The sequence below is a fragment of the Bos indicus genome, chromosome 3 (assembly GCF_029378745.1).
Source record: "Bos indicus isolate NIAB-ARS_2022 breed Sahiwal x Tharparkar chromosome 3, NIAB-ARS_B.indTharparkar_mat_pri_1.0, whole genome shotgun sequence".
In the NCBI taxonomy this organism is placed as follows: domain Eukaryota; kingdom Metazoa; phylum Chordata; class Mammalia; order Artiodactyla; family Bovidae; genus Bos; species Bos indicus.
This window is the reverse complement of record NC_091762.1, coordinates 106,286,631-106,314,478: the sequence shown is the minus strand read 5'-3', so window position 1 is coordinate 106,314,478 and position 27,848 is coordinate 106,286,631. Positions and strand designations below refer to the sequence as shown.

General features: G+C 42.5%; 1 protein-coding gene and 1 non-coding gene across 5 annotated transcripts in view; both read left to right on the top strand.

Annotated features, from left to right (window-relative positions):
* Positions 1 to 296: 296 nt before the first annotated feature.
* Positions 297 to 27,848, top strand: part of CAP1 (cyclase associated actin cytoskeleton regulatory protein 1) — a 28,784-nt gene continuing 1,232 nt past the window's right edge. Inside the window, exons 1-12 of one of the 4 annotated variants that reach the window (XM_019957750.2) lie at positions 297 to 473; positions 15,622 to 15,743; positions 16,328 to 16,431; positions 18,126 to 18,203; positions 19,871 to 20,014; positions 20,109 to 20,194; positions 23,343 to 23,448; positions 24,615 to 24,792; positions 26,159 to 26,334; positions 26,501 to 26,624; positions 26,764 to 26,846; positions 27,162 to 27,305. In XM_019957750.2, coding sequence (XP_019813309.1) covers positions 15,632 to 15,743; positions 16,328 to 16,431; positions 18,126 to 18,203; positions 19,871 to 20,014; positions 20,109 to 20,194; positions 23,343 to 23,448; positions 24,615 to 24,792; positions 26,159 to 26,334; positions 26,501 to 26,624; positions 26,764 to 26,846; positions 27,162 to 27,305 — 1,335 coding nt within the window. In that variant the 5' untranslated portion in view covers positions 297 to 473; positions 15,622 to 15,631. Of the gene's footprint in view, positions 492 to 15,618; positions 15,744 to 16,327; positions 16,432 to 18,125; positions 18,204 to 19,870; positions 20,015 to 20,108; positions 20,195 to 23,342; positions 23,449 to 24,614; positions 24,793 to 26,158; positions 26,335 to 26,500; positions 26,625 to 26,763; positions 26,847 to 27,161; positions 27,306 to 27,848 lie in introns of all 4 variants that reach the window. The other 3 variants (XM_070786774.1, XM_019957749.2, XM_019957748.2) reach the window with 3 other exon arrangements.
* On the top strand, positions 23,949 to 24,021 carry TRNAR-CCU (transfer RNA arginine (anticodon CCU)). The gene has a single exon. It is a non-coding gene; the product is annotated as a tRNA-Arg (tRNA).

Here is a 27,848-nt window from a genome sequence, read left to right as displayed (position 1 = left end):
GCAAGGCAGCGGCGGCGGGTACGCCCAGAAATCCTGGGCTATGCCTGAGCGCCCCCGCCGACCCCTCCCCACACCCAGCCTCCGCAGGTCCTCTCGAGACACTGCCCAGAGCAATGGCCTCCTAACATCACAAACGGGGAAACCGAGGTATCCACGCCCAGAGGGAGGCGGAGCTTAGCTTGGTCTACTACTGTTGGAGGGCGTGGTCTAGCCTTCCGTCGCTCCCGCCTCGGGGGCGGGGCTCTTTTACCAAGCTAGAGGGGAATTCTTACTCCCGGGCGTGGCGGGTAAGGGGCGGAGTCACTAGCCGGGCGGCCAGACTTCCTCCCGGGTCCCTCCACTAGGCCGGCGTTTTAGCCGGCCCTTCATTTCCGGTGGGGGTGCCGCGCCCAGTGAGGGCCCGGAAGTGGGTCGCGCGAAGGTTGCTGGGCGGTTCTTGCCGGAAGTGGAGAGAGGCTGATCACAGTCCAGAGGTGAGACAGAAGTCTGAGGTGAGTGTGCGCGGTGGGGAGTGACTGGGGTCCACTCCTCGGCCCACTGGCCTTTGACGTTATTAATGGCCTTTCTGGCCTAGGTGCGTGCGGTGAGCCCTCCTGAGGGGGCCGGCGTTGTGGGGCTCTTACGCCGACCCCGGATCCTGGGCGCGGTCTCTTGAGGTGGGGCCGGGGTGACCAACTGAGCCGGGCTCTCCTGTGGAGGCCCTCCCTCCGCTGGACCTAGCGGTTCTGGAGGTCAGTCTCAACGGAGGCCTGATTCCTAAGGAGCTCTCACTGAAAGAAACCTCCGAGACCTTAGAGTCTTCACTAGTCCTGGTCTCGCCCCCATTGCTTGGATGGGTAAACTGATTCCCGAAGAGAAGAGGCTTGTCTTACTGCGAAACAATCGGAAACAATCTTTAACAGGGAAACAATCGGAATCTAGACCTCAGTTCCTTGGTTTACCAGCCCCAGATCCTTCCCCCGTTCATTTCCCAGGAACCTTTCTGTACCTTGGGGTGGTCTTCCGGTAGGTGTCTCTCAGGCAGTTGCAGGTTTAAAGGCTACCCGCTGCGTGGAACTTTTGTTTAAAAATACAGCATGTTTGGAATGCCTGGGGAGTTGTTTTTTTTTTTTTTTTTTTAAAGAGTGGAGCAGGTCTTTGTGTTTGCAATTTGAGAGCCTCCCCTTTCTCTTAGTCTGTAGTTCTTATCTTGAAAACCCAAGTTAACTTTATTGAAGGTATCTCATACTTCTGGTCATAAAATCTGTTGGCTCAGGTTTGGTCTGGCTCCACTGCAAAGCCCCGGTAGCCATAGGTGCTTTATTTACTTTGTTTGAGCCTCATTTTTTCTCATCTTTTAAGTGAAGATCTCTGCTCACCTCACAGGATTAAATTCTGTGTAACAAATTATGTTCATTCTTTGTTAGGCACTCTGCCATATCCAGGGGTTGCAGAAACAAAATAAGGTAGACCCTGCCCTTGTGGATCTGACATTGGTCACAGGGAATTTAACAAATATTATAAATGTGATGCCTGTTAGGAAAGAACAGGGTACTATGGCAGTATGTAACAAGGGGCTCAGGAAAATCGCTTCTGCAGAAGCAGGGTTTAAGATGAGTTTCAAACAACGAAGAGCTCGATGAAGACAGGATGAGAAACTTAAAGCAGAGGTTAGTATCAGAACTGTCAGTTGAAGCTCTTTATAGGGATCCCTGTTCAAGTGATAAACGGGGTGGGGAGCCCAGCACGTTTATCATTTGCTAGTCATTTATTGAATATGTGTGAGGCACGTATGAAATGAGACGCTTGGCCCTGGTGACCAAGAATACAGTAGTTCTCTTGGAATGGAGGAGGAAGCAGACAAGTAAATCGAGGGTAGCTTACAGTGTTGAGGTGCGCTGTGTGAGCACAGGACTACCTGAGCCAGGTTTCCAGGCTTTGGGGAGGAAGTGGGAGAGTAAGTCTTGCAGGATTTATTTAGCCATATGGTGAATCTGAAAAAAGAATTTCCAGCCAAAGAGTCCAATGCAAGAAATGGAGACTGGGTGTTGAAAGACCAAGACTGGAGTTCCAGTAAAGCTCAGAGAAGTGAAGGAGGTGGGCAGTGGTGGGATCAAATATGAAGGCCCTTGTAAACCCTGCTAAGGAATTTGGAGCTTACCCTGAATGCTGTGGGGAGGCTTTGAACACTCTTAAGTAGGAAAATGATATGGTCAGATTGATGTTTTATTAATAATTTGCCTCTGGAGGGGGGAGGGGAAGGACCTTAATGGGGAAGTAGACGGGTGTTCGCAAGGTTGAACAATGGCTTGAACAAAGACAGTGAGAATGGAAAGAAGAGGAGGGATCAAATTTGAGCAATATGAAAAAGATGGAATCCATAGATTTGGAGGCTGATTACTTATGGAAATGAAAAAATAGAGCCTAGGACAATTGTCTGATTTTCTGGTTTAGGGAAGTGGTAGTACTATTTACCAAGATAGGTACTCAGTGAAGAAGGTTAACTGGAGAGGTGATATGGAAAGAAAATAAATTTTGGACGTATTTAGTTTGAGGTGTTTGCAGCACATCTAGGCAAAGGTGTCTAATAAGGTATCCCGGCTAGAAGAAACAGCACGAACAAAGATTTGGAGGCAGGAGAGGGTTTATATTGTTCAGTGAAATACTGGGGTCTTGGGTTTGTAGGGGAAGATAAAACCAGAAAGAAAAGGTAGGTGCTCCCAGGTTGTCAGGGGCTTTTGATGCCTTGTTTGAATGCATTTGGATTTATTCTGTGGTTGCCATTTTGCTTTTTGTTTTGAGTTACTGCTGTTCAGTATAAAGAAATTACAGTTGAATTTTCTTCCCCCTTCCCCAGAAATACTTCGTCAGATGTTTTGGAGGAGTTTAAATAAAGTGGTAGTAGTGAAAGTACTTTGTCAAGTACAACCTGTCATACAAATCAAAAGTGGTAGTATTGCTAAGCTTCAGTGTGTGTATTTTTGATTTGCAGAGGTTAGCTGTTTAGTTTGTAAAATGTTTCCAGCCTGAAGGATTGAAGCCTTTTTTTCATCCCTTTTCTTCCTTATACATACCTTTGTTTAGTTGCAGTTATTTTTCAACTAGGAACTGAGCCTTTAAAAAGTGACTTCCTTCTTTCAGTTTTCTGTGAGGCGTGGTGAATCAAAGATGCATTTTACTTAAGCAAATGCAGTGTCATTGGAAACTGAACCTTCTGGTTTGAAATTTAATCCTGAGATTTGAAATCTGAGGATCATCAAGCCATATCTTAGGCAGTCCTACTGATTATTTCTTTGCCTTACCCTCATCAGTTTATTTTCTATTAAGCTGGCTTTCATATCGATACTTAAGCTTTTCAACCAAACCAGACTGCTTTTTTGAAAAGAACCATTTTCATCTTGTTACCCCTTCACTGGCTTCATTTTCCCAGAAAATCAAGTCTAAACTCTTTTGTCCAATTTACAGAGTTCTCCAGAGTCAGATCCTTAATTTAGTTTTCATTGGGTGGTACAGATTGACATTCTGATTTAGAGAGTTCCAAACTATTAGCATTTTATTTGTACCTTTTGCACTTACCTTTTGCTCATGATTACATTAGAACAGAGTTTCTCAACCTCAGCATAATTCACATTTTGGGCCAAATAATTCTTCATTTTGCAGGGTTGTGCTGTGCATTGTAGGATTTCAGCAGTATCCCTGGCCTCTACCTATAAGATGCTAGGGGCAGTCCTTCATCTGTGATAACCAAAAATGTCTTCAGATATTGCCAGATGTCTCCCGCATGGAGAATAGTGCATGAGAAAATATCTTAGCTCTGATTGTGTGGTGTCTTATCTTCAATTCAGTTCTCTGAGAGCAGGCTCCATTGCCGTGATTAACACAGTGTATGGCACATGATAAGCGCAGTGTACTTTGCAAGAAATGGGTCATGGGTTTCGTTGAAGCGTCAAGAATTGTTTATTCAAGGAATTTCTGGGTGGGCTTTGAAGGACTGGCTGTTTTGTGGTTTTTTTTCCCCTCAGAGAATGTGATTTTAATGAAGAAAGCCATTGTTAAGGCACTCACTAGAAATGAGATTTGTATTAGTTGACAGCACAAGTCAGCCGATTTATATTTCTCCTATATTGGAGGTATATAAATTCCTCTTTTCTTTGCCTGCACTTAGGCAGCTTTCTTTAGCAAACAGGGATTCTCATTTTATTTATTTATTTTTGGTTGTGCTGGATCTTCACTGCTGCGCACAGGCTTTCTCTAGTTGCGGCGACTGGGGGTTACTCTTGGTTGCAGTGCATGGGCTTCTCGTTGAAGTGGCTTCTCTTGTTGCAGAGCATGGGCTCTAGGTGCATGGGCTTCAGCAGTTGTAATACTCAGACTCAGTAGTTGTGGGCTCTAGAGCTCAGACTCAGTAGTTGTGTCGAATGGGCTTAGTTGCTCTGAGGCATGTGGAATCTTCCTGGACCAAGGATGGAGCCAATGTCCCCTGTATTGGCAGGTAGATTCTTATCCTCTGTATTATCTTCTGGATTCTTATCCACCAGGAAGGTCCCTATCATTTAGTTTAAATTGCATGCAGTTTATGGTGTTGTTATTCAACATTTATTTTGACTGATAAAATTGTTATATAGTTGACCCTCGTACAACATGGATTTTCAAGGGTTCAGTTACACAGAAGGATATGGAGGGCTGGCTGTAAAGTTATTTGTGGAGTTCCTGCTGCACTGAGGGCCTGTGCTCATACCTCCAAGTAGTTCAAGGGTCGACTGTAGTTTCATGACCGTAAAGTTAATGCAGCTCTAGCATTCACCGTGGAACTATTTGTTCTTGATATGCCATCACGTAAACATAATAAAAACTATCAAAGCTCTAAAAATACTCCTCAGCTACAATGCAGCTTTGTTTGCCTTATATTACCAGACCTGTTGTGTCACATTTTTCCATTCCACTGCCAAACATAGTTGAAATGTTTAAAGAGTGAGCTTTGTTGTTGTTGTCTTTTTCCCTCCAGGGGTCAGTAAAATTCCTGTACTTAAGTTAATTATAGAGGTACAGTCACAGATCTTTTCATATGTGTAGCTGTAGCTGAATCATGGCTAGGGACAAATGACATCCTTGAATCTATCTTTATGCATGAGAATGGGAAATGCTGTTCTGTTTAAAGCAACTACCAACTGAAATCAACCAATGTGGTTTTTCCTTATATAATGTAAAAGATGCCTACTGAGTGTTTTTATGCTGTTAGTCTTCATAATATGAATGAATGTTCATTGAATATAAGAGAGAAGGTAACCCATGACCACACAAAGTTATCTCTTTGCCCCAAAGCATTGAAACAGCTAGTTCTTAAATCTGACATCAGCTTGTGCAGTTACTAACTTTACTCACTCCTGGAGCTTTAGATAGAGGACATGTTTATTGAGGGAACAGGAGACAAGTGCTGATATTAGGCAGAATTCTTTCCCTCTCTAGAAGACAGACCTTTCTTGCTGGGATGGCAGTGACTTGGGCACTAAATGTCATTGGTTTCATCAGAGAAACCAAATGCTTGGGGAAGAACATTGGCTCCTGATTTGGGTTAGATTTAGATAGCATCTTTACTGGGGTGAAGTGCTGTCTGTTCTTTGGTTTCTGGGTTACAAGCCAACTTGTAAGTATCCTGTTAGCATGTGTAGGTTTTGCTCTGTAACATGTTAGAGCCTAGTGATGAGAATTTCTATATTGTTAGGAGTAGAACTAAACTAATGCCTTATGGTTTAGCAGTAGCTTAGAAGAGAGATCCAAGTGGAACTGTTTTGTTGTCTTTTGTTTAAAAGAAATTATATAACTATGTTTTTTGTTTTTTTTTTTTAAAGTTTGGAAAACAGAAGGGGAAATTGTGCAAAAATCCATTGCTCTAACTTGGCAAATATTGTAAATCTTGTGTTCTTTTCAAGTCTTTTTCCACAGTGCATGTAGCTATTTCCCTGTAATTAGAAGTCTAAGCTAACACTGCAGTGAACATCTTCATGCCTGTCACTTTTCCCACATTAGTATTACTTCCTTAGGATAACATCCTGGGAACAGAATTCCAAAGTAAAGGCCAGCAGAAGCATTTTGAAGCAGATCGGGTGGGCTACAATAATATACAGGGTGACTTGTATAGTTGCTTTATTTTCATTTCTACTTAAGGGTATGACCTACAGGAACAACTACCAGACAAAGCAGAAAACATTTGATCATAGCAGCTTTTTGTAAGTAGAAATTCATTCCACTGCCTTAATTGCCTAGTGAAAAGAGGCAAGAACTGCAGGAGTAACCTGGTTCCATTTACTTCTGAATGACAGGTAGAAGGAATTGGGTTGTTTGAATTGTTAGAATGAGGAGAATATGGAGCAGCTTTGGCAGGAGTCACTGACCATTTCTGATTTCACTTAGTTTCAAACCACAAAAGAAGTTGCTGGAGAATCAAGCTCCTCGTTTCTTTTTGTTCTGCATAATATCCCTCCAAAAGCCTATGCATTCTCATTACTTAATGATGTTTCCTTGCTGATGACTTGTAAACTTTGATCTCCAGCCTTGATCTTTCCCCAAGCTTATTTCTAACTATTTATTGGATATTCCTACTTGGAAACTTCATCTTCTGTTCAAACTGTGTATCCAAGATTGATCTCATGTTCTTGCCTTAGTTAGAACATGCCAGAAACGTGTTTTTGCCTATAGCATCATCATTCTCTTACTCCCCTGAATTTGCCACTGTGGAGTCATCTTTGACTTCCTTCTCTGAATGCTACTATACTCAGCAGTACCAGACAGTTAATACTTGTTCTGTGTTTAATGCTCACTTGGTTTGTGTGACCTCAGAGGGCAGAACCAAGATCAGTGGGTGGAAGTTACAGGGAGACTGGTTTTGCCTCCATATAAGGAAGAACTTTTAAATACTTTGAGCTGTGCGAATGGAATAGGCTGCCTCCAGAAGTCTTGAGTTCTCCAACTGAGGGTGTTTGAACAGAGGCTACCTGACTAATTGCTGAGGATGTTGAAAGATTTGTTCTTGCATCTGATTATGCTTTCTAGACTCTTTCCTGATCCTGAGAGCCAGTGATTCAGTGAAAGATAGCTTTGTCACTCCTGCTAGACTCCCTCAGAACAGAAAAACTATTTTACTGTTAATTCAGGTGCTGGTCACTTAGTGCCCTAAAAGTGATTTTTTTTTCCTTTGCAATATCAAAAATGTTTTTTTGCAGTAGCACTTTTATTTTGCAGCTAGTTGAATAGCTTTCAACCTAACCTAAATCCTAATATCGTCCTTCTTTCCCCCTAAAACTGATTCTCTCAGTACTTGTAAAAATTTTGCTTTCATCATATTACTCCTTCATTCAACATCCTTGAAAGGCTTCACATTTATCACAGCACGAAATTCAAATGCTGCCTGGCCCTCAGTGCCCTCCATAACTAGCCCACCTTGCTTATCCCCATAATACTCTGTCCGCTCACACTCTGTACTGAGCCTCCTTGGTCTCGATTTGCTTTTCATTGCTCTAGAATGTCTTCTCTTTTTTCTTTTAGTTTTTCTGCCCCACTTCTCTCCTGAAACCCCTGAGACTAACTCTAGTCCTCATTGATTTCTTCTGAACTCCAAGCATACAGTCATTTATACTCTAATTTAGGACCATACAACATCTTACAAAGAAAAAGCTCCAGTGTATTGGTTGATACTTTAACTTTTCCCAATCCAAATGAAATTAATCTCTTAACAGAACTTTAAAACACATAGTCTTCAGTATTTATTCCATTGGCATTTGTGTTGTCCTTCTCAATAAGAATGAAAGCTTCTAGATGGCAGAGACCGTGGGTCTGCCATTTCTTCAGTAGCTGTGACAGTCTGAGCACTTTAATGTTATGAGCATCTCCTATGTGCCAGGTTTTCTAGATGCTGGAAATTTGGGGGTGGGGGGGCAGTTAGGGGAGCAGAGGCAGGGAGAATGAAGAAATTTCCCATGCTTCTGGAGCCTATATTCTAGTACGTGGTAGGCAGTGATAACATTTTACCTTTGAACTGCATTTTAAGGCTCCCAAAGAGACTGTGCTTAGTCGCTCAGTTGTGTCTGACTCTTTGTGACTGTAACCTGCCTGGCTCCTCTGTCCATGGGGATTCTCCAGGCAAGAATACTGGAGTGGGTTGCCATGCCCTCCTCCCCAGGGGTCTTCCTAACTCAGGGATCAAACCCAGATCTCCTGCATTACAGGTGGATTCTTTACAGTTTGAGCCACCAGGGAATCCCATGAATACTGAAGTGGGTAGCCTATCCCTTCTCCAGGGGATCTTCCCCACCTAGGAATCAAACTGGGGTCGCCTACATAGCAGGCGGATTCTTTACTACCAGCTGAGCTACTTATCTATAAAACCAACTCATTGGATCCTTATATCTCCATGTGCTAGGTGCATGCATGCTAAGTCACTTCAGTTGCATCTGACTGTGTGACCATATGGACTGAAGCCTGCCAGGTTCCTCTGTCCATGGGATTCTCCAGGCAAGGATATTGGAGTGGGTTGCCATTTCCTTCAACCCAGGGGCTGAATCCGTATCTCTTAGGTCTCCTGCATAGGCAGGGTTGCTGTTCACCACTGGCCCCATCTGGGAAGTCCCAGGTGTGCCAGGTGATGATCCATTAAATGACTGTCCTGAAGTTTCACAGCTAATACATGACAGAGTCGGGACTCAAACCTTGGTCTCCTGAATCCTAGTTTTATTAAGACTTGAGTAATTAAGACTGCCTCGCCTTCTGAGGGTTTTATGATGAACACATAAATAGTTGGGAATCTGTATATTCATTTATGGACACTTACATACAGTTGTTGGCTATTGGCAACCAAAAATGGCAGGGAACAAGATTAGATTCTGTATTGGGAAAAATCTTATTGTAAATATTTACCTTCCAAATATGTGTCATCTCTACTGAAGGTGAAAAAAATATTGGCCTCCATGGAGGAAATTGAAGGCTGCTAATAATGTGACTCAGGATACCAAAAAGAGACCTTGAAGCCACAGTGCTGTGCTCAGCAAACAGCTGGGGCTGGATGCTGTGATGAACCCGTTAGTCCCTTAAGTGCTTGAAAGCCATGTAGAGTGGTGGGAAGAGCCTGAGAATTTGTGTTCTCCCCACTCTAACTTCTGTCAGTTTCTTTCCTCTAAAGATGGGGATCAGTATCTTTGTAACATACATCATAGAATTACTAGACAAAGAAGCGGTAGTTTGATGATGTAAAGCACAACTATAACGGACTTTTGGTTTTTTTTTTCTTTATAAATTTTTGTTTTGTTGGCTGCACCTTGGGGTGTGCAGGATCTTAGTTCCCCGACCGAGGATTGAACCTGTGCCCCTTGCATTGGGATTGTGGAGTCCTAACCACTGGACTGTCAGGGAAGTCGAGGAATTTTGTTTTTAATTGATAGTATATCATCTAATAAAGTTATCTTCCTTAAGGTATTTGGTTTGACAATCTCCATATCAGTGTAATTTGTGCCCAAGAAGGCTGTGTTTATTTGAAAGACAATGTTTGTTAGATCCTACAATGGGGGGAAAAATTTTTTTTAAGAAAGGGGGAAAAACACCCCACACGTCTCCTCAGACTTGACACAGAGAGGAGACAGCCAGGCTTGTGTTGAGGGGAGAGAGGGTAAAGGCCCTTATTATTATCATTTTTTTCAAGGACCTATATTAACCTATTGTGTTTAGTGCCTACCACATTTATAATACTGGAATTACAAAGGCAAGACATGGTCTCTTCTGTAGGGTGACTAATTGCCTGTTGACTATTAAATGATTTTAAAGCTGTGTGTGAAATGTATGGTAGAAATAAGTACACAATGAAATATTGTGGGAGACATACTGGAAATGCTTCTTGGTGAGATGATACCTTGGCTGAGATTTAATAGATGGTAGGAATTCTAGGGGCAGATTGAGAAGGGAAAGCGTACCAAACCGGAAAAAACTTGCTAGAGGAGGTGATAGCGTAGGTGAATCTGAAAAAGGTAGTAGGAGTTATGAGATAAGGAACAGGTTGGGAGGGAAAGCAACCAAGCAGAGTGGATAGCATTGAGAAGTCTTAAAAGTGAGAGAAAGCGTAACTCTTTCTGGAGATTGCCAGTAGTTTGGGTTGCTGTGGAATGTTGAGGAAAGGTGTGGCAGGAGATAAAACTGGCGGAGAGGTGGGAAATTTAAAACAGGGCCAGATTGTGGAAACCCTTGTTTGGACTTTACTATGAGTCACTGTGGTAATAAGGAGAATGGATAAGAGGGTGTGTTACTGAAATTAGAGGACTAGTGAAGAGGTTATTGCAGTAATCTAGGCAACGTCATGATGGCTGAATTTTTATAAATCAGGATGAAGACAAGGGGCATTTATTTATGATACACAAAATAGAGCCTATGGATTTTGATGACTGATGAGATTAGTAAGAAGACAATTTAGTTAATGTTTATGGAATCCTAGCCATGTTTCAGGACTGAGCCAGTCAAGCAATTGCACATGTATTTTCTCACGTATTCTTTCTACAGCCCTTTGGATTTTATGCTGTTGTTCCTGTTTTACAAATAAGGAAGCTGAGGTTCAAAAAGTTTGGTAACACTCAGACACAGAGACTCCTAATCTATCTGACTTTTCTGAAGAATAATGCTATTAACCACTATACTGTACTGCTTAACAGTTTCCAGGTTACTGTCTTTTTTTTTTTAATTGGAGTATGGCTACTTTACAATGTTGTATTAGTTTCTGCTGTACAGCAGAGTGAATCAGTTATATGTATACATATATCCCCTCTTTTTAGATTTCCTTCCCATTTAGGTCACCACAGAGCATTGAGTAGAGTTCCCTGTGCTATACAGTAGGTTCTCATTAGTTATCTATTTTATACATCAGTTTATACATCAGCTCAGTTGTGTCCAACTCTTTGCGACCCCATGGACTGCAGTACACAGGGCTTCCCTGTCCATCACCAACTCCCGGAGCTTGCTCAAACTCATGTCCATTGAGTCAGTGATGCCATCCAACCATCTCATCCTCTGTCGTCCCCTTCTCCTCCTGCCTTCAATCATTCCCAGCATCAGGGTCTTTTCAAATGGGTCAGCTCTTCGAATCAGGTGGCCAAAGTATTGGAGTTTCAGCTTCATTGTCAGTCCTTCCAATGAATATTTAGGACTGATCTCCTTTAGGATGGACTGGTTGGATCTCCTTGCAGTCCAAGGGACTCTCAAGAGTCTTCTCCAACACCACAGTTCAAAAGCATCAATTCTTCAGCGCTCAGCTTTCTTCACAGTCCAACTCTCACATCCATACATGATTACTGGAAAAGCCAAAGCTTTGGCTAGACGGACCTTTGTTGGCAAAGTAATATCTCTGCTTTTTAATATGCTGTCTAGGTTGGTCATAAATTTTCTTCCAAGGAGCAAGCGTCTTTTAATTTCACAGCTGCAGTCATTGTCTGCAATGATTTTGGAGCCCCCCAAAATAAAGTCTGTCACTGTTTCCATTGTTTCCCCGTCTATTTGCCATGAAGTGATGGGATCAGATTCCATGATCTTGGCTTTTTGAATGTTGAGTTTCAAGCCAGCTTTTTCACTCTCCTCTTTCACTTTCATCAAGAGGCTCTTTAGTTCTTCTTCACTTTCTGCCATAAGTGTGGTGCCATCTGCATATCTGAGGTTATTGATACTTCTTCCGGCAACCTTGATTCCAGCTTGTGCTTCATCCAGTCCAGCATTTCTCATGATGTACTTTGCATGTAAGTTAAATAAGCAGGTTAACAATATACAGCCAATGTATTTTATATATAGTAGTGTATGTATGTGAATCCCAATCTCCAAATTCATCCCATCCCCCTTCCTCCCCATCCCTGATATCCATAAGTTTATTCTCTACATCTGTATCTCTATTTCTGCTTTGCACATAAGTTCTTCTGTACAACTTTTCTAGATTCCACATATAAATGATACTGTATGATGCTTGTTTTTCTGACTTCACTCTGTATTACAGTCTCTAGGTCTGCCCGTGCCTCTTCATATGGCACTATTTTGTTCCTTTTTATGGCTGAGTAATGTTTTATCATGTGTATGTTATATTTTCTTTATCCATTCCTCTATTGATGGACATACAGGTTGCGTCCATGTCCTGGCTGTTGTAAATAGTGCTGCAATGAGTTTTGGGGTGCAGGTTACTGTCTTGATTACCTCAAGTGATTGGTGGCAGTGCTGTAAGTGCTGTATTACTGAAACAGTGAGGGTGGGGTCTGGAGGAGCAGTGTTAGGGAAAGTGATGAGTTCTGTTTTGGACATTTCCTTTGGGACATCTAATTGATGTCTAGGTGGGAGCTTGATCTAAAATTCTGAATTCCAGAAGGATGGCCTGAGCTGGATACACTGCTCTGGGAATTGTTAGTCTGTAGGTGGTTGTGGTGGTATCACTCGGCAAGTGGACTGAATAGTAATATGATAATACTGGTTGACAGCTTTGGAGTGGACATGACCACCTAAAGATTGGTATATACGTCATAGAGCATAAGACAAGGTATGTCTTTTGGTCCCTTCAATTCTAGACATTCTGAAAGAATGTCTAGAATACATACATCTCAAATTTCAGTCCCCCCTACCAAAAACAAACTAGGTACTGTTTTCCTATATTTGATTAGTGGCGGAATGAGATAGCTTTAATGATAGCCGTTTTGTCCTTTCTCATTCTGCTTAAGTTAAACAGCAGAACGATAGCTTGTTTAGAATTAAAAACTTGTAAGTACAAATGAAAAATGGAAAAGAAGAAACCACAGTCCCATGAAGCTGTATTATTAAGCTATTAAGACTGGTAAGTGTTCATTCGGCAACCCTGGCAGCCTGTAGAGACACTTGTACTGTGTAACCATGTTAACAGTGGCCTCAACCTATAGCATCCAGTATGTATGAAGGAACATGTTTTATAACAGAATGAGTGGTATCTGTTAATGGAAGGTAACTTGGGAGTTTATTGCATTCACTGCCTTTCCCCATGGTATTTACATAGTGTGATGGATTATATATATCATTCTGTCCCTGGATAGTACCCAGAACAAACAGGGCAGCAGTTGGGATACTCAGTGATCATGCTGTGACGTAAGGGAGAGTTATGGATGCTTCTGGTCTGCTCCATAGTCTGTTCATTTTCAGTAAGAATTTGGAGGCTTCTGGTGCCTCTCCAGGCCAGGGAATGGAAAGGTTTATTTGGTTCACATTCTCATCTTTCTCTTTGATTAGCTTTTGAACAACACACTTTGGCAAATCACTAGCCTCTGAGAGATCAGAGCCTGTACACAGAAAAGAGTGGGCAGATCAGATCAGATCAGATCAGTCGCTCAGTCGTGTCCGACTCTTTGCGACCCCATGAATCGCAGCACGCCAGTCCTCCCTGTCCATCACCAACTCCCAGAGTTCACTCAGACTCACGTCCATCGAGTCAGTGATGCCATCCAGCCATCTCATCCTCTGTCGTCCCCTTCTCCTCCTGCCCCCAATCCCTCCCAGCATCAGAGTCTTTTCCAATGAGTCAACTCTTCGCATGAGGTGGCCAAAGTATTGGAGTTTCAGCTTCAGCATCATTCCTTCCAAAGAACACCCAGGGCTGATCTCCTTTAGAGTGGACTGGTTGGATCTCCTTGCAGTCCAAGGGACTCTCAAGAGTCTTCTCCAACACCACAGTTCAAAAGCATCAATTCTTCGGCGCTCAGCCTTCTTCACAGTCCAACTCTCACATCCATACATGACCACAGAAAAACCATAGCCTTGACTAGACGAACCTTTGTTGGCAAAGTAATGTCTCTGCTTTTGAATATGCTATCTAGGTTGGTCATAACTTTCCTTCCAAGGAGTAAGCGTCTTTTAATTTCATGGCTGCAGTCACCATCTGTAGTGATTTTGGAGCCCAGAAAAATAAAGTCTGACACTGTTTCCACTGTTTCCCCATCTATTTCCCATGAAGTGGTGGGACTGGATGCCATGATCTTCATTTTCTGAATGTTGAGCTTTAAGCCAACTTTTTCACTCTCCACTTTCACTTTCATCAAGAGGCTTTTGAGTTCCTCTTCACTTTCTGCCATAAGGGTGGTGTCATCTGCATATCTGAGGTTATTGATATTTCTCCCGGCAATCTTGATTCCAGCTTGTGTTTCTTCTAGTCCAGCGTTTCTCATGATGTACTCTGCATATAAGTTAAATAACCAGGTGACAATATACAGCCTTGATGTACTCCTTTTCCTATTTGGAACCAGTCTGTTAGGGATGATCTTAGTTTATCTCGTGAGTTGCTTCTCTCTTCCACAGGGAAGACAATGTGTTAAATCAAGGTATTCGGTCATGTCGTCATCTTTGAGAGAATTGTGATTCTATCGTCATTTTAGGTGGCTTCAAGGGAGTTGAGTCTTCAGTTACCTGACCAGATTAATGCTTTGAAATGAAATCTTTTCAAGTCTTTGGCTCAAATTTCATGTGACTGATTTTTACAAGATCACTTACAGTCTCAGCCACTTTATATTGATGTATGTTGATAACGTTAACACTTATATGGGTTTGTGGGCAACTTTCAGAACCCTTGTCCCTTTGGAGTTCTGAGATTCTATGCTTCAGGTTCATTGACTTCATAAATATTTATCGAACACTTTCTACCTGCCAGGTAGTGGTCTAGACGGTAGAGGATAAACTTGTTTAGGAAACAAACCAGAAAAGGTCCCTTCTCTTTTGAGAAGAAAGGAGCTTCCTTTCTTTAGGATATCAGACATTGAATGAGGCTAGTTCAGTAAGTTGGTATTTGTGAAAAGATCTATAACAAGCCCTTCTGGATATGTCTTGTTTTCCTTCTCTATTGCATATCTAGATCCTGCCCATCCTCCTTGGAAGCCTGGCTCAATTGGCAGCTTCTCCCTGATAGCCTTATCTGACCCTTTCAGCTGATATAGCCTTCTCTTCTCTGAAATCCTATGTTATTTTGCCTGCAACTTACATCACCTTAAATATTTTTCTGTTTGTTTTTAATAGTTTTAGTGCACAGTGTACAGTTCTCTGTTAGACTATAAGTTATTGTGGGTAGAATAAATATCCTGTTCATTTTGGCCTTGGGCATTCCGCATGCAGGCAGCAGGATGTTGTAGGAAAAAACACTGAACTTAGAGCCAGAAGACTTGATTTGAGTACTGGCTTCCCAACTAACTAACTTTGTGACTATAGGCAAGTCATTTAACTTCATTGAATTTGTTTCCTATCTTTAAGAATATATTAATTATCTTTCCATTCATAAGTAGTTGTTGAGAGGCTTATTAAACTGAGAGAACATATGTGACTGTTCCTTGTAAATTCTAAATTCTTACACAAATACTTAGTTGATGATATCATAGTAAATATTCAGTAAGTATTTGGATGAGTAAGTATTTGCTTTCAGTTAACACTGTTTCCTGGGTAGTTCTTTTGCTTAATGAGGTCTCTAGGCTTCTGCAAATATGCTAAACTATCTTCCATCTTACTTTACTGTAAAATGATTCTGTTCCTCAGAATTGGCATCTTCTTTATCTCCAGGGCATTCTCCCCCCACCCCCCCACCCCAGGTTCTGTGTCATATTAAAACAACAAATAACATTTGGTCTGTTTCAGCAGGTGGTACATTATGGCTGACATGCGAAATCTGGTAGAAAGATTGGAGAGAGTGGTGGGCCGCCTGGAGGCAGTCTCCCATGCCTCTGACACACACTGTGGGTATGGAGACAGTGCTGCAAAAGGTAAGCAGTATACGTGCCAGTAGAATGCTTTGAGTGAAACTTGGTGTCCTGGCCTGAAATTTTTCTATCTTGGTATGATCTCTTCTTTGGAGCTAACTTGCTGAAACATTAAATTTAGAAAGTTCATCGCCTGTAAGATAAGGGAGGAAGTGACTTCTTTGCAGGGAGGCCTGTGGTTAAGTTATTTTAACACGAGAACTTCCTGCTTCCTGTTCTTTCTTTAGCAAAATGACTCTAGTATAAGTCAAATGACAAGTGATATTAAAATTTCCTCTCTCCAAATTATTGGCAGATTGACCACATGTACCAGTTGAATTATAGAATGTTAGGCTAAAAGGAACTTTGGTGGGGGGTAATTTTGCTTATTTTCATTCTGTTGATCAAGAAAATCAAGCTTAGTTAGGAATGGGGACTTAGCTAGGATCACATAAGAAGTTAATGGTGATTCTGGAGCTAGAATGCAAACTCCTGACTTACACTCCAGCCTTCTGTTTACTGTTACCTTGCCTCTCCGCTTTCATATGGAAGTGCCTTTAACAAACTCTCTCATGTGTGACCATTCTTGGTGGTGTGACTGTCTTCAGCAGGAACGACTCCATATGTGCAAGCATTTGACTCACTGCTGGCCGGTCCTGTGGCAGAGTACCTCAAGATCAGTAAAGAGATTGGGGGAGATGTGCAGAAACATGTAAGGAGGTTTGGCCCTTTTTCCCATCTTTTACGGACTGGTGGCTTTCTTCAAATCATAGTCATGCTTGGTTTAAGAGCCCCTTGAGAGGCTCCTGGCTTCTTCTACCTGCATTGAGGAACTCAGTCTATGCACTGAAACAGTTTTTCACATTTTTTCCCAGGCCCTCTGCTTTTATCACATGCTCTGATGGGCTTCTTTTATATAGATAGCGTGCTCTGCTCATCTTGGTAGTGAGAATATGCTACCCCACCATGTTATATAACCAAGCCTGGGGTGGCTTATTCAAAGGACTCATCATCATGACTTAGCATTTATGAAACTGTGCTTGGTAGTTATGCTAAAACTATGCTAATGTGAGTTATTTTCACACTTAGCCCACAGTAAGAATACGAAGTAGGCACTGACAGGTGCTCTCCACCCACCTCCCTTCATGTGCTGCTACCCACGTTGTCACCACCGCCCCCCCCACCACCACTCTTTCTCTTCGGGACCCAGAACCTTACTGCTAGTCTTTGAGTGATCCTTTGTAAGCAGTAACCATGTTTAGGATCAGCCTGATCCTTCAGTAAAACTGTTTCCCTGATCTTTGAAAGATCTATTTGAAGCCTCTTAGATACCATCTGTTGGCAGTGGTGTTAACTCTAGAGAGTGGGACTGGGACTTAGGAGTATGGGGCTTGCATTTTTACTTTATACAGTACATAACATTTGAAAAAGTTTAAAACATATCAGTTCTACATTTAAAAAATACAAACCCAGAAAAATGACTTGACTTTGAATTTTATATGTGGTAGTGCTTATAGCTTCATGCTTCTTAATATTCATTTGTCCATGGCCCTCAGTAAGAAACACATATTTGTAACCAAGATATGCATGTGTGCTAAGTCTCTTTAGTCGTGTCCGACTCTTTGCCACCCTAGGGACTGTAGCCTGCCAGGCTTCTCTGTCCATGGAATTCTCCAGGCAAGGATACTGCAGTGGGTCGCCCATGCCCTCCTCTAGGGATCTTTCCGACCCAGGGATCGAAACCGTGCCTCTTACATCTCCTTCGTTGGCAGGCAGGTTCTTTACCACTAGCACCACCTGGGAAGACCAGTTGAGATAGATGTTTCACAAAATAGTGTTTATGCTACTTGTATTGAACCTTAAAAAAAAATTTCTAATTGCTGTATTGCACTCATTGTTCTACTATACTTCACTGAATGAAGTGCTCATTATGTGTCACAAAGTTGATTTAATTACCTGTGATAGGTCATGGTCCAACACCTGAAAACAGCTTTAACCTTATGGAGTAAATACCTTAAGAATTTGAGGCATAAGCTTAGGCTTTTGCTTTTACTCCTACCTCTGGTTTTTGAAAATAATTTTTTTTTGGTGATGAGAGGTAGGAGAGATTTTTCAGTGCACTTCATACCACACATGTGCAGTTGCAAACTTGACTTCTTTGAAAGCCCTAAGTATCTTCATTTCCAACTCTGGATATACAACCCTGATTAGTTCCAACAGGAGCAATGGTATATGTAATTCTGCTATCAGTCCCTGAAATCTGGATTACTTAAAGAAATCAACATGAAGTGCCTGGGTTGCTGCCAGAATACATGAACATGGAGGCTTCAGGTTATTCTTATCAGGACCTGTCCAGTTGTGAAGTATCGCTGATAGCTGGTTCTTTTCCTGTCTTCTTGTTTCCAGGCGGAGATGGTCCACACAGGTCTGAAGTTAGAGCGAGCTCTCTTGGTTACAGCCTCTCAGTGCCAGCAGCCAGCAGGCGTAAGTTCACTGCTAGTTGGTTTTGTTATGGTTTGACGTGCAGGACAGGTTGAGGGCTTTCTGCTGAGCTATCACAACATGTTAAGATAGACCTACCAGGCACCAAGTCCCAGGAGAGTCTGATTTTAAGCCCCACTATGGGAATGTGCCATTTGACAGTCTTTTCTAGCCTCTTGGCTTAGCCCAAATTCATCATATTGTCTCCTAAGTTCATTAGGCCCTAGAAAGTGATTCTCTTACTCCACTGTGGATGTGCTTTTATTAGTAAGACTGCTGGGGAGATCGTAAAAGTATTGCTTCTCCCCTCACCCTAAGTGGTTGGACATCTCTCTTAAACTTTATTCCTACCTCAAAATTTTAAGCTGCCAAAGTATGAAAATAAATTTGAGAAAATTTAGATTTTTCTCAGAGCCACACATTTTAGTTTTGTTTTGTTTCTTCTTTTTTGCATTTGGCTCTCCTAGGTAAAGGGTAATAACATAAGTTTTCGTGCTAATGCTGTATTAAAACCTGTGAACCCTCAACATGCCTAAACAATGTAAAAGTAGCAGAAGTAATGTTAAATATGTTAGACTCTAATTTTTAATCTTAAAAGACAAAAGGTTAAAGCATTTTGTCTAAACCTTTTTTCCCAACCCCACACTTTTCACAACAATTCAGGCTGCTGAGACATTATTGTATTCCCCTTACTTTAGATCCAGGATTGGCAGACTGTAGTCTGCAGGCCAAATCGGCCCACCACCTGTTTTAAGGGAAGTTTTTTTGAACACAGCCATGTCCATTCTTTTAAGTGTTGTCTGTTGTTGCTCTATGCACTACAACAGCAGAGTTAAGAAATAGCAACAGAGCCCGTATGGCCTGCAAAGACTGAAATATTTACGGTCTGGCTCTTTACAGAAAGTTTACCAATTCCTGCTTTAGACTGTTCTCATACTGAGATCTGAGAATCGAGATGTTCAGGAAACCAGGCTTTGTGGGGAGGATGAAAACACAGAAACACAAGATTGGTCCATTATGCTAAGCTTCCTGCTCAAATGCCAAGTCCTCTAATTGCATTTGATTCAGCAGATCTCTTCTCAGCAGCTGCTATATGGCTAGCACTGTGTTGAGGGCTGTGGAGATTATAAAATAGGGCTAAAACAAAGCCCTTGTGTTTGAAGAATTAATGAGAAAGAAAAACATGTTCACATGGGTTCATTAATAAATGGTTGCATGGTAAGGTGCCAGAATTGGCTCTGCTGACGAGAGATGCTGTAGGAGGCCAGTGTGGCTGGGGTTGGAGGGCTGTTCCTCATGAAGCAGAGGATCACGTGGATAGATGGAAAGACAAGAGCCCATCGTGAGTCAGGGCCCAGAAATGAGCTGGTAGCTCCTGTTAGTGGGACAGAAAAGAGACAAATGACAGAAATGGTAGAATTTTGTGGTACAGCTGGGGTATGGGTCCTGATCATGAAGAACCACAAAATCCTGCCTGAGAAGTTGGAACTCTGAGGAGAGTGAGGTGTTGAGTAGTAGTGTAGCCATATGAATCTGTGGAGATAAATACAGAGTTTATGTGCATGCTTGTTGTAGTTCATGAAGAATTCTTGCCTTACAAGATCAGAGTTGAGCAACATAAAACATAAAAGGACTCTAACCTCTGTCTTTTCCTGCCTCTTTTTTTCTAGAACAAGCTTTCTGACTTGTTGGCACCCATCTCCGAGCAGATCCAAGAAGTGGTGACCTTCCGGGAGAAGAACCGAGGCAGCAAGTTGTTCAATCACCTGTCAGCTGTCAGCGAAAGTATCCAGGCCCTGGGTTGGGTGGCTATGGTGAGCTGTGCAGCTTCTATGGGAGGGAAGGGACAGAGATCAGGAGATGTGGCTGGAAAGGCCCTGCGTCACTGACAGCTTTTTCTTTTTCTAGGCTCCCAAGCCTGGTCCCTATGTGAAGGAAATGAATGATGCTGCCATGTTTTATACAAATCGAGTCCTCAAGGAGTACAAAGATGTGTAAGTCCAGCTTGTCCTCAAGGGGTCAAGAACAAACCCAGCTGGTTACTTGACTTGCTAGAGTAGGGCTTTGGGTTAAGTTAAGGCTGGCCACGGCTGCTGTGTTTATTCTCTTATCTCAGGGCTGCTTTTTGGAAAGTGTGATAGATGTTGACTCATAGAAGCTGCATTTGCAAGCAAGAAGTGTTTCTTCTTCCTCTTCTGCTTTTTATCTGGGGTTTGTAGAGGGCTTTTGAGTTTTCTCATCCTTGCCTTTACAGTTTAGGAGCTTTTGCTGGATATGAAAATGAACTAATGCCCTTTTTTTTTGGCCTGTGTGGATAAGATTTTGTTCCTTTTTGAAAACTTCTAACTGGCTCAATGGCAAAAGTTACAACAAGATTTACTATAAAGTGACCCTGACTATTCTTATAGTCAGGTAAAGTGAGAGGAAGGCTGCCTGACCAGTGCAGGTGTTGCGTAAGGGGAGTTACTGTATGTCCAACCACATGTGTCCACCAGTGTGAACTTCTCCATCACTGGTTTTGAGCTGGAGTGACTACAGGCACCTGTTACTTGGCTACGTAACTCTCCAAACCCTTCTTTTCTTCCCTCATTTGTCCTCAGTAATCAGCATATGTTGAGTGACTACTCTGAAGGAATGAGCCTTCATGTGGGTCTGAAATATCTCCCAGAACACCAGGCAGTTCCTTGATCCTTCCAGTAATCTGGAATTAAGCATCACAACATTTTGATTATATCCCACTATTATACGCCACAATTTACAGTTGAGGAAATTGGGTTTTAAGCTCAGTTCAGTTTAGTCACTCAGTTATGTCCGACTCTTTGTGACCCCATGGTCTATAGCAGGCCAGGCTTCCCTGTCCATCACCAACTCCCGGAGCTTACTCAAACTCATCTCCATTGGGTCGGTGATGCCATCCAACCATCTCATCCTCTGTCGTCCTCTTCTCCTCCTGCCTTCGATCTTTCCCAGTGAGTCAGTTCTTTGCATCAGGTGGACAGAGTATTGGAGCTTCAACATCAGACCTTCCATTGAATACTCAGGACTGATTTCCTTTAGGATGGACTGGGTTGATCTCCTTGCAGTCCAAGGGACTCTCAAGAGTCTTCTCCAACACCACAGTTCAAAGCATCAATTCTTTGGCGCTCAATAATCATAAAGTCTTCCAGCTAATAATACATAAGAGAGGAGACTTGAACTACAGTGCAGTGCTACTTCTGTAATTTAATACTGATTCAGTTCAAACACTCAGTTGTGTCCGACTCTGCGACCCCATGAATTGCAGCACGCCAGGCCTCCCTGTCCATCACCAACTCCTGGAGTTCATTCAAACTCAGGTCCATCCAGTCGGTGATGCCGTCCAGCCATCTCATCCTCTGCCGTCCCCTTCTCCTCCTGCCCCCAATCCCTCCCAGCATCAGAGTCTTTTCCAATGAGTCAAATCTTCGCATGAGGTGGCCAAAGTACTGGAGTTTCAGCTTCAGCATCATTTCTTCCAAGGAACACCCAGGACTGATCTCCTTTAGAATGGACTGGTTGGATCTCCTTGCAGTCCAAGGGACTCTCAAGAGTCTTCTCCAGCACCACAGTTCAAAAGCATCAATTCTTCAGCACTCAGCTTTTCTTCACAGTCCAGCTCTCACATCCATACATGACTACTGGAAAAACCATAGCCTTGACTAGATGGACCTTTGTTGGCAAAGTAATGTCTCTGCTTTTGAATATGCTATCTAGGTTGGTCATAACTTTCCTTCTAAGGAGTAAGCGTCTTTTAATTTCATGGCTGCAGTCACCATCTGCAGTGATTTTGGAGCCCAGAAAAATAAAGTCTGACACTGTTTCCACTGTTTTCTCATCTATTTGCCATGAAGTGATGGGACCAGATGCCATGATCTTAGTTTTCTGAATGTTGAGCTTTAATCCAACTTTTTCACTCTCCTCTTTCACTTCCATCAAGAGGCTTTTTAGTTCCTCTTCACTTTCTGCCATAAAGGTGGTGTCATCTGCATATCTGAGGTTATTGATATTTCTCCCAGCAATCTTGATTCCAGCTTGTGTTTCCTCCAGCCCAGCGTTTCTCATGATGTACTCTGCATATAAGTTAAATGAGCAGGGTGACAGTATACAGCCTTGATCGACATACTCCTTTTCCTATTTGGAACCAGTCTGTTCCATGCCCAGTTCTAACTGTTGCTTCCTGACCTGCATATAGGTTTCTCAAGAGGCAGGTCAGGTGGTCTGGTATTCCCATCTCTTTCAGAATTTTCCACAGTTTCTTGTGATCCACACAGTCAAAGGCTTTGGCATAGTCAACAAAGCAGAAATAGATGTTTTTCTGTAACTCTCTTGCTTTTTCAATGATCGAGCGGATGTTGGCAATTTTCTATGTTCTGCCTTTTCTAAATGTTCTGCCTTTTCTAAAACCAGCTTGAACATCTGGAAGTTCACTATTCACATGTTGCTGAAGCCTGGCTTGGAGAATTTTGAGCATTACTTTACTAGTGTGTGAGATGAGTGTAATTGTGCGGTAGTCGGAGCATTCTTTGGTGTTGCCTTTCTTTGGGATTGGAATGAAAACTGATTTTTTCCAGTCCTGTGGCCACTGCTGAGTTTTCCAAATTTGCTGGCATATTGAGTGCAGCACTTTCACAGTATCATCTTTCCTTCTAAAGGGAAGTGTTTTATTTTTAATTTTTTGGAGGAAGGCATATTTTTGACCTAAGGCATTGTGTTACAAAGCAGTTGAGTTTCTTGGAGTCCTAAAGATCCATAGTGATGCTTGAGCGCCCTCCTGACCATGGCTTCAGGCACAGAATATTTGCTCTTTTCAGTTTTTTATATAAGATTATGCCTAAGGTCTTATGCTTTGAAAAAACAGTTTGTTACTTTAAAAAGTTTAAGGCATATTGCTATAAGAGGTAGAGATATAGAGTCCCTGTCAGTATGGACTTTGGTCTAATTAGGGTAAGAAAATAGGTTTAAAAAAGAAAAGAGAAGCTCAGTTATGATAGAAAAGCTGCCATTGAGCAGAGCCTAAGGAGCATCACAGGCAGGAAAATGTGAGCTCATAGATAGGAAGGATCTGGAATCATTGTTGTAATGTACCCTGATTGCCTGCAGTGAGTTGTTCTTTAATTCTCCCAGGGATAAAAAGCACGTGGACTGGGTCAAAGCTTACTTGAGTATATGGACAGAGCTGCAGGCTTACATTAAGGAGTTCCATACCACCGGACTGGCCTGGAGCAGAACAGTGAGTTCTTGTCCCCTACTGTCATTCCTCCAGGAAATAGGAGAGGAGGAAAAGGGGTAGAAGAGTAAAGAAAGCGAGGGTAAGGGAAAGAATACTCAGTTCTATGCAGTGTCGGTAAACATGGGTCAGGGACATGCTTGGGCTGGAGGGGAGATAGATGAATAAATAGCATCATCCCAACCCTCAGGAAGCTTAAAAACAGATACGAAACCCCAGTACCAATCACCAGGCCAAGTGGTATTATAAAGGTACACACTACAGAGTATGAGAAAGTGTGATTCTCACCTGGGAGAGACTGTACTTTAAGGAGTCATATTCTCATCTGAGACTTTTCAGGTATAGGATGGAAGTGGGCGGGATGGGTAACAGCAAAGCTTAAAGTAAATGCAGAATAAATGTCATCTGCCTTCAGTAAGAAGAGAGAGTCAAATTTTTAGGAGGAAGGGACGAAAAGGAAGTAGTTGAGACATTTAGACTTTGCAACAAGTGATAAGGGGACTTCCTTGGTGGTCCAGTGGCTAAGACTCTGCACTCCTAATGCAGGGGACCTGGGTTCAATCCCTGGTTAGGGAACTAGAGCCCAACGTGCCACAACAAGGACCTGGCACAGCCAAATAAATACTTTTTTTTTAATTGATGATAAGAAACTATAATAGGTGTTTGAGCAAAATAGTGGTAATGATCAGATTTGTCTTTAAAAGAGTCTTAGTATATAGATTAGGGGCAAGGACTAATGTAAGTACTGTGTAAGTACTATTTAAGTACTCATGGTGCAAGAGGCTGATACAGACAAACTTAGGGAGATACAACCAAGATAATAGAACGAGTTAATGAGAAGATGATTGAACAGTCAAGCTTGGATGGTAATACCTTTCACTAGAATAGAAATGGGGTGATTGTACAGGAAGGGGAGCAGGCAGGAGATGGTGAAATCAAACTTGGATTTTGTAAGTCTGAGGTATTGCTGATACACTAAGATTTTTAGAACTCTAGGTTTAGAGCTGGAAAAATGGAGCTGAGTTGGGTGTGGGTGGGGAGCATTAATCATTGCATCAAGGACTACAGTAAAAATCCCATGTATCTTGGACACATGTAAGGAAGGCTCTGTTGGGGCTGGTACCGAGGGGAAGAAAAGTTGACTGTGTTCCCTGCACTTACTGTTCCAGGGGCCTGTGGCAAAAGAACTGAGTGGCTTGCCATCTGGACCCTCTGCTGGATCTGGTCCTCCTCCTCCCCCCCCAGGTCCACCTCCCCCCCCAGTCCCCACCAGTTCAGGCTCAGATGACTCTGCTTCACGCTCAGCACTGTTTGCGCAGATTAATCAGGGGGAGAGCATCACACATGGTAAGTGAACGCTTTGGCAAGAGGAGTCAGTAAACAACTCGTTTTGGCAAGAACTTACCGGCTAGCAACCTGGTAGTCTGTAAACCAGAATCATGGTTTGTTTATGGGAGGTTCTTTTGGGTTGTTACATTCTTTCAGGTTGCCTAAAGGGACAGCAGAGCTGGCTTAAATGGAAATTGAAAATGGGTCATTATAGTTGTGGGAATCTCTCTTCCCATTGGAAGTGATTTAAGGGGCACGTAGAGTACCTTCTATATTGTGCCAAGGCATGGTGCCAGTGGTTCTCCCTAGAGCTTTTTCCGTGTTACCACATGGTCTCTTTGGGAAGTCATCATGGAAGAGGGTGGTTAACTTCTTCCGAGGATGTATATTAGTCATAACGGAAAACTTGCATAAGAATGACCTAATGTTGGCATAGAAAAGGCTCATATACAGTAGGTTGAAGTCTAAATTATACAACACTCTCCTAGGAATCTACCTATAAAAATATTCAAAGGACAAGTTTTAGACATTATTATTTATAGTAGCTAAGAATGGTATAACAATCTGTATATCCAACTTTAAGAGAAATGGTTAACTGTGGTATGTTCCTCTTGATGGAATATTATGCAACCGTTAAGTCTTTTTTCTGCCATGAACCATGCAGTGTTTAAAGAAAAAAACTAACCACACGGAGTGGTGATACTAAAAAGCTAGTGTTGCTTATGTAGATTGGGCTCTGTTCATAAGCAAGGCACGTGTCAGCCTATTGAGGGCGATTATGGAATTTTTTTTCCCTTAAAAAAATATATTTTTAGAAACTATAGGCTAACTTGAGAAAAATTTTACTGTGTTAATTGGTTAAACCAAATTTTTTTTGGTCTAAGTGTGTATGCTTACATCTAAATAAAAAACAACTATGAATAGAAAAATTATTGGAAGGGAAGTTTCAAGTGCCAGCACTGATTGGGGGTGGGTGGTAAGTTAGCTGTGAATGAGGTTATTTTTCCTTTTACCAAATTTTCTTTATTATCACATAGTACTTTTTATTCCTCTGTTGCTTTAAAAACTGTGTACGTATTTTGTGAGTATATACTTAGTGTCTTTCTAGATCTTTTTCTTGTGTTTTTATCCCCATCCCCCCATATATACACATTCTGCATTTTATTTATTTTTTAGTGGAATTTTATAATTTAACCTTGAGGTAGAAGAGAATTATACAAGTGCTTCTCCAAAGGTGTGAGAGAGAACATCTCAGAGGCTCTGGGTTTTGGCTTTGAATTTTTGGTTAAGGATCAGTGTAACTTCTGATAGCAGAAGTTGATTATTGCCTCAGCTCAAAGCCCTGGTATGAAGGACAGGAACAAAGCAGCTGTTGTTCTTACAGCCCTGAAACACGTATCTGATGACATGAAGACTCACAAGAACCCTGCCTTGAAGGCTCAGAGTGGTCTGATACGAAGTGGCCCCAAACCCTTCTCTGCATCTAAACCAGATCCCCCCAAACCAGTCGCAAAGAAGGAGCCAGCCCTACTTGAACTGGAGGGCAAGAAGTGGAGAGTGGTGAGTTAAAAATGCCCAGAGTGGGGGAACAAGTGGGGGCACAGAGACTAAACGGGGCGCAGCCAAACGAGTACAGGCTTTTGATTACAAGAAAGAAAGTTTGGCATAGTCTGGTTTTGGGGGTGTGCTTAGTGATGAGGTTCCTAAAAAGGGATCTCTTTAACAGGAAAATCAGGAGAATGTTTCCAACCTGATGATAGAGGATACAGAGCTGAAACAGGTGGCTTACATATTCAAGTGTGTGAACTCAACATTGCAGATCAAGGGCAAAATTAACTCCATTACTGTAGGTGAGTTCTTCTTGGCCCAGGCAGGCTCTGTCCTAGAGCTTAAGAGGGCTGGCACCCTACCTCCCCTATTTCTAGAGATTCTTAATAGAGTGTTTTCCTTTAAATTTATACTGTTAACCTGCTCCCTTTCTTCTCCTAGATAACTGTAAGAAACTTGGTCTGGTGTTTGATGACGTGGTGGGCATTGTGGAGATAATCAATAGTAAGGATGTCAAAGTTCAGGTAACTCGATACCTTGGCTCCTTCCTTTGGTCTCGGGGATTAATTGAAAGAGACACAGCCGACCCACAGATGTTGCCCTGGTAGAAATCTGACTCTGTGGGGTCTGTAAGCTGAGCTGCTCCGTATGTGGCAGGAAAAGAGTTGGCCCTTAGCGTGAGCTGTTTCCAGCACCATCCCCACCCACCCCTAGTATCCAGTATCTGTTGTACACCTGTGAGTTGTTCATGTGCTCCTGTGAAACAGGGAAAGCTTTTCCCACAGTTAGCTGTTGTTCTTCCAGAGGCCAGAACTCAGTGCTCTTGGTTTCCTCTGCAGGTAATGGGTAAAGTGCCAACCATTTCCATCAACAAAACAGATGGCTGCCACGTTTACCTGAGCAAGAACTCCCTGGATTGTGAGATAGTCAGTGCCAAATCTTCTGAGATGAATGTCCTCATTCCTACAGAAGGCGGTGACTTCGTAAGTTTCTTGATCCCTTTAGTAGTATGATGTGAAAACAGAAGGGCCTGAAGGCTAGTGTTGGAGAAAGCTAGTTGATGGACATTCTGCACCGAGTGAGGTCCAACCCAGCCGTGCACACCTCAAGCACATGGAAGCCTGAGGTGGTCCCACAGAGTAGACCCCCTAAGGAGAGTGGTTTCTGGCTTTCTTAGGCTGAGCAGATGCTCAGGGTAGCAGAAAGGACTGGGGTTGAGTCACAGCACCCTGCTGAGCCATTCACATTCCCATCTGTACTTCACAGGCGTAACAGCTGTCCAGGGTCACTGGTCAGTAGGAAATAGACTGCCACCTCCATCTGTCTAGCTTTGGAGGCTCTGTCCTCATTCCTGCACTGCACTGCTTCGTCACTGTGTCAGTGGTGGGGCAGGTGGTCTCTAAGATGTGGTGCTGCCAGTTCCATAGCCCCCATAGCCAGGCTTTCACAAGAGGATTCCGTTTCCCTCATTACATCCTACTTGCTCTCACAGTTTAGTGCAAACAGGCATTGGGAGAAAAGTGTTA